Here is a 6,559-nt window from a genome sequence, read left to right on the forward strand (position 1 = left end):
ATATGTCAAGAGGACAAATAACACATTTTCTGTTCAAATTGCCAACCCGCCACAGTGGCGTGTGTGTTGATCAAATTCACCCGCCACTTCAAATATTTACCCGCATTTGGCGGGTGGCGGGTGCTAATTTCCACCCCTGGCTGAATCTGAGTAAACTAATAGTTACATAATTATTCATGTGTTTGAAACGTATAAATTTACCTAAAGGTTACAATGGTGGATAATTGGTTACTTTAGCACAAATATTAATAATATACTCTTTTCTGACAGCATAGATTATGGATAAGTCAGACAAAAACAGAAAAGGTCACATTTTCAATGATTTATGAACTAATATGTCATACTATTCACCAATGAAACATAATGCCACATTCTTTGAAGCGCGGGTTCCAATAATCATAACAATTAATGGCAAATCATTGAACTGAGTTTAGGTTTTTTACTCTGATGGTCTGCTACCTTTCTGGCAGAAACTAAGCATGCTCATTTAGCTACACATAGCTGTTTGCAAAATAGTTGCACAAATTCTTGTCCTGTCAACACAGATTGTACTGTGGCTGGCTATTCCAGTGTTTCTTTAGTTCAGACCCCTTTTGTGTCTAAAATAACATGTTATTCATCTTGTATATTCTCAGAAGTGAAATGGCCTTTAAATTTTAAAGTTAGTTTATCTGCACTTTTAGAGTTGGCAACCCCCATAAGACAGTCGTAGTCCTCAACTAGGGATAAATATTTAAGTAGAGCAGGTGATCCCAATGTTTTGTTTAGGTTCCAATAAAGTTATTCTAAGACAGTGCATGTTCCAGTCACAGACAGTTAAGGTTTGGTCTGAACTCAGATTGGTTTGGTTTTGGATAAGATCAAAGAAGGAGGTTAAAAATTTGAGATAGTGTGATTTAAATCTCTGGTTATGTGAGGATTTGGGTTTTTTCTGTGTTATGGTTTGGTTTTATTTTTATTTAGTTTTTTGCTTGTGTTTTGGTTTTCTGTCTCGTCTCTTGTTTCATGTTTCACTTACTCCTCCTCAGTCTCTCTCTCTCTGTCTTCCTGCCACACCCACCTACACCTGTCCAAGTTCTGTAATCATGTCATCTGTTCCCACTCACCTCATTATCCTCAGTGTTTAAAACTGATCATCCGCTTGCTTTTTTTGATGGACCCTGTCCTCTGGCGCCAATCGCCCCAGCGTCCCATGACTGCCGTCGGAGTAGGAAAACGCTGACTGTTTTAGCGTCTACCACCCGCCGAGGGTCCGGATGGATGCCTCGCTCTGCTCAGCCACGCCAAGGGTCCGGATGGACGCCTTGCTCTACTCAGCCACGCCGAGGGTCCGGATGGACGCCTCGCTCTGCTCAGCCTGCTTTGTCCACGTCTGCCTGGCTCTTGCCCGAGCCTGCTTCGCTCATGCCAGCCTCGCCCTTGCCCGAGCCTGCTTCACTCATGCCAGCACAAACATCCTGAACTCTTGCCCCGCCAAGGGCGACCCCCGGGCTGTCCCCCAGAACTCTTGCTCTGTCAAGGGTGACGTCTCGGTTGTCCGCCCGAGCTTTCTGGCTACCTGCCTGAACTCTTGTCTCGCCGAGGATGGCACACGGGGCCGTCCTCCAGAACTTTAATTTTCTCCATGTTCTGACCTGTCTTGTTTTGTTCCCCTGGCCTTTTGCCAGGCCGTTTTTTTTGTTTTATTTCATTTTGGTTATTTTTGCCCGCCATCCTTTGTTTTTGTTTTTTCCACCCTCCCGTGCTAGGTATTTTTTGTTTTCTTGGGCCGTCTAGGGCCGGCCCTTGAGAGGGGGGTACTGTGGGGATTTGGGTTTTTTCTGTGTTATGGTTTTGTTTTATTTTTATTTAGTTTTTTGTTTGTGTTTTGGTTTTCTGTCTCGTCTCTTGTTTCATGTTTCACTTACTCCTCCTCAGTCTCTCTCTCTCTCTCTGTCTCCCTGCCACACCCACCTATACCTGTCCAAGCTCTGTAATTATGTCACCTGTTCCCACTCACCTCATTATCCTCAGGGTTTAAAACCCGGTCACTTTCTCCATTACTCCGCTGGTCCATTGTTGTTCTTTGTTAGTTGCTTGTAGCCTGTGTTCCCATGCCTGTTCATGCTCCCTCTGTCATCTGGGTTCATCTCCGTCATCCACACTCGTGACAGGTTAAGGCTGTTGTGCACTAACAACAGGGAAGTGTGGTCTATATTTTCTGTGTAACTTGCTCATAAAGGTGGTTTGTTTCAGCTAGTCTGAGGATAGACTTAAAAAGGAAGAAGGGGAACCTCTGTTGGATTGTGTGCGTGTGTGGGGAGGGGGGGGGGGGGGGGGGGGGGTCCTGTAATTAGAAGGGTCAGTTGCACCTTTCCTTGGCTTCAACACTGGGATTATAACTGATTGTTTCCATACTGCAGGAATTTTCCCAAGCTCCCAAACCAGATTTAAAAAAAAATCAAAATAGCATCCAGAGATCTACTGCTTCAGTGTTTAAGCATTATGTAACAAGCTCTATCCTTGTCAGGTGTTGATTGTTTTACATTAGATATAGCTTTTCTCAGCCTCACGTATATGTCAGCCGAGTTTTGTGTACAAGATTTACAAATACAAATACAAATGTTAGAATCATGCACACATCTTTTGACAGTTAACTTACTCCATATCTGTCCTGGGTTTCTCTTCAAAAAATTGAGCCATAAACACTGTAGATCGTGGACATGTAGATATGAAATTAACAGAAAGTACTCATCCCTTTTTCTCTTTCCCACCCTGTTCAGCCAGTGTCCCTTATCTCCATTAGCGAAATTTGCCAACTATATGTTATGGAAGGTTTTAGCTGTTTTATCCCATAATATTCAGTTTCTTAAACTGTTTTTCCGCTCCGACGCTTTATTTTGAAGGGCCGGAGCGGACATTTACTTGTGCTGAGTAAACTTGTCATCATCCCGCACAGCCAACCGGTTTGCAGCCGCTGGAGAACGGTCTGCTGTCGGAGCTTGTTGTCGCCCGCCTCCTTCATGCTGTGTGGACGTGTATGACCGTGCTGTGAGCAGAGCCCGCCACCTGGGAGCCATGGCGGAGCGGACACGGAGGGCCAGGCGGCTCCACGACGAGCGGACCCACTTCACCTGCAGCACGAGCACGAACACAGTGATCAGGACGTCTAAACTTCCTCATGCATCTTCAGCTCTTTTCACAGATGGCCGATTTAAGTTCTGTCTTCCTGTGATGCATCGTACCCGGATGGGATAATAGCGGGTCTGAGTTGTGGGTCTTCTGTCCGGTAGCTATCTGCGGCTTCTTGACCCGGACTAATTCTCGATCAGTGGAGGTTAAACATGGGGGGGAAGCAGAGCAACCCCGCTGCTAATCCAGCGGCTAATGGACGGACAAGAGCCTACTCCGGCTCGGACCTGCCCTCCGCCACGTCGGGCAGCCACGACGGCAGCCCTGGCAGACCCGCCGCCGCAGGGGCACGGTCCCGCGGGGCGCCCGCAGCCTCTGGAGCCGCTGGAGCCTCTGGAGCCGCTGCCAGCACCGTCCCGCCGCTCGGGGCCAGGGCCAGGTCCGTGGGGAGCTCCGGGGGTCCCGCTGCAAGACCTCGGTCCGGCATCAGCATTCCGAACAGCGGCGGAGCCTACAGTTCACCGGAGTCCGGGGGCAGCAGCCCGGAGGAGCGTTCAGGTGCCCGCCTGGTGATTGGCTCCCTGCCCGCACACCTGTCACCTCACCTGTTCGGAGGTAAGAGGAGGCTTCATCCCAAACCTTCAGCCTTCTTTTAACTGCTGTTTAAAAATAACAACAGTCAGTGCAGAGAAGAGCCAGTATGACAGAAATATTAAGAAACAGTAAGGTTTGTGTCTTTTGAGGTTTAAGATTTTATTTTCACTGCTGTTTTTTTTAAAGTGACCTTTCTGCTTGAGATGTTACTGAAGTTACTGGGGTGTGATGTTTCAAGTGTTTTTTTTATGTCATCCTGTCAGCTGACAGGTTTCAGACACAAACAAGTCATTTTTTTACTGCAAATCCAGCTGCTGGATATATCCCGTTTATGTCCTTTTATTTGAAGTAGGGCTTTATGTCTTTTGTGAGTTCACATCAACATGTGGGCATAAGTTGTGACTAAACTGAGTTTGCACAGTTTCAAGTATAGGCTGGTTTATATGTTGAATAGTTCCTCTCAATTATTCGTCTGACCTCTTGTCCCTGATTTAAGGTGACATGGCCTCCAATAAATGGAGATGAACTCTTTGCTCGTCACCACTTCTATCCATCTCAGGACTGGAGGAGCTCTCCACACAGCAGCATGCAGGTCCTCTGTCAAATGAAAACAGTTTTTGTAACACAAAAAAGTCAGAGATGCAGCAATGACTCTTAACATTTCTTCTGCAAGAAGGTTTTGTAGTACAAAAGTGCTTTGAGATGGCTGTCACAGCAAAGTGATCTAAGCCAGCACAAAAATGACTAGAACTGAGACTGATCCACAGTACACACTCTGAACGCTGACTAATCACACAAAATTTGTGTTTAAAACTTGGCCATGAACTATTGGATTCAACTCTGTTTGTTAGCAAAATATCTCATGAATCACTGGACAGATTTGAATGAAACTCTCAGAAAGTAATCACTGGATAAAATTGAATAGGAGTCGCCTTAAATCAAGATGGCCACCACAGCTTATCGACCAAAGCAAAATCAAAATGGCTATAGTTGAATGAAATTTGCAGATATTGAACAAACATTTTGTGTGGTAGTAGCTGACAGTCATTCACAACAAATACTCCAAACACTAAGAATCAGTGTCGGCTGGTGGAGTTTTCTCAAGGGGGGGCTATAAATCCAAAATAGACATATACCAAAGGTTTTGGTATGTGTCTATTATGTGATACCTTAGTATATGTTTTGGACCAAAACATATACTAAGGTATCACACCAGTGTATTTACATGAATTAAAACAACAGAAGCAACATTATAATGTACATATAAATGCACAAATGCTTCCTGAACACCAATACTTACAAAGACGGAGGTCTCCCAAGACACAAGCCTGTAGGACATATTTAGCGTTTATAAGATCTGTTTTCTCACTTATTTTTCAAAACTTTACCGGAGAAAATACGTCAAAGCTTGTTTTATGGTGAGAGCACTCACTACGTCATGTATTCTGCACGCACAATATAACAAAGATCAGATGTCTCACTCCGATTAGAATTCAAAACCAAACATTTTAACAGTTTTTAGCATAAATTTTCTTAAACTAATTATTAACTATGAACTTATTTATTACCTTGTGTATGTAACTTAGCCACGTAATGAACTTATTACTGTCTTTGAATAAAAGGCAGCTCACCCGCGGCTCGACTTTTCAATCAGGCGAACTTTCTGACAGACAGATGTGACGTCAGCCCGTGGCGGGAGTCCCACCCTCTGGCGGCGGGAGCTCCGTCAGCGGGAGGCGGTGAAATGTAAACACAGCTGCATTCAGCTCTGGGCGCAGGAGAGGTGCGTCCTGAACGGTCCTATCTCTTGTACTGAAGAGGAGCTACTGCGCATGAACAACTTTTAACGAGAGTCTATGGACAAAGATTTTTGCGCCCCGGGGCGGAAATACGTCACCAATCAGACAACGTCGAAGAACGAAACAACTTTATTTATCATTAACTTTAAAATATTTATCTTACACAACTAAAAATATATATACATATATTTCGAAATATTTTTAATGTACTATTTAATTTTTATTTATTTTTTTTACGTCTTATTCAAGGTAATGTGAGTGGTGGGGCGGCGCCCTAGCGCCCTCTATTGGCCAGCCGCCACTGCTAAGAATACACGTGAGATAATGCAAGATATTGCAGTATTGCATGGCATATAACATTGTATTTAAAGTCTGACCCTCACAGCTAAAACACTCTAATTACTTATGAAAAGATTCTCTTAGTCTAAAACCCAGGCATGGAAGGCGGCGGGTTTCATTCATACTATTAGGAAATGGTAGGCCTTGTGCATTGGCGGCTGGTGGTGATTTTTAAAAGGTGGGCTAAGATATATATAGATATACATATATGTATTCTCTGCTGCAGATTGAATTCCAACAACAGAAGCATCCAATTTGAAAACAAAACAAAAAAAACTGCTATAAATTGGCAGTTTTATGGTTGTTTTTGAGATGAAAAAATGACAAACAACCACAGAAGAACACCAAAGACCAAGCTAACATGGAGCCTCTGTCAGTTGCCCAACTTCCCATGCATTAAGGGTTTTAACACTCCTTCACGCAATTACACTGATGAAACGAAACAAGCAACAACCTTATTTAAAGAGAAGCTCAATCCAACAACTTTTCTGGAATGCAAAAAGGTTAATTACCTCGTTTTTGCTAATATTGCTCGCCATCGCACCTACTCAGCATAGGCGCCGGAACCACTGGGGCCAGGGGGGCCATTGGCCCCCCCACTTTCCGGCCCTGCCAGTGCGCTGCGTGTTTCCACCAGACGGCTGCACAGACTGCACGCGACTCTCACAGACTGTGACTAACGTGTCTCTGTGTTTATATAGAGACAGAAGCACAAA

At 44.4% G+C, this 6,559-nt stretch overlaps 1 protein-coding gene across 1 annotated transcript in view; it reads left to right on the top strand.

The window, feature by feature from the left end:
* Window positions 1-2,915: 2,915 nt before the first annotated feature.
* The window catches only part of LOC108228907 (ectonucleotide pyrophosphatase/phosphodiesterase family member 2-like), a 51,114-nt gene continuing 47,470 nt past the window's right edge, over window positions 2,916-6,559 (top strand). The window contains exon 1 of the mRNA XM_037980339.1: window positions 2,916-3,726. Coding sequence (XP_037836267.1) covers window positions 3,324-3,726 — 403 coding nt within the window. The 5' untranslated portion in view covers window positions 2,916-3,323. The remainder of the gene's footprint in view (window positions 3,727-6,559) is intronic.

This window comes from Kryptolebias marmoratus, linkage group LG16 (assembly GCF_001649575.2).
Source record: "Kryptolebias marmoratus isolate JLee-2015 linkage group LG16, ASM164957v2, whole genome shotgun sequence".
Classification (NCBI taxonomy): domain Eukaryota; kingdom Metazoa; phylum Chordata; class Actinopteri; order Cyprinodontiformes; family Rivulidae; genus Kryptolebias; species Kryptolebias marmoratus.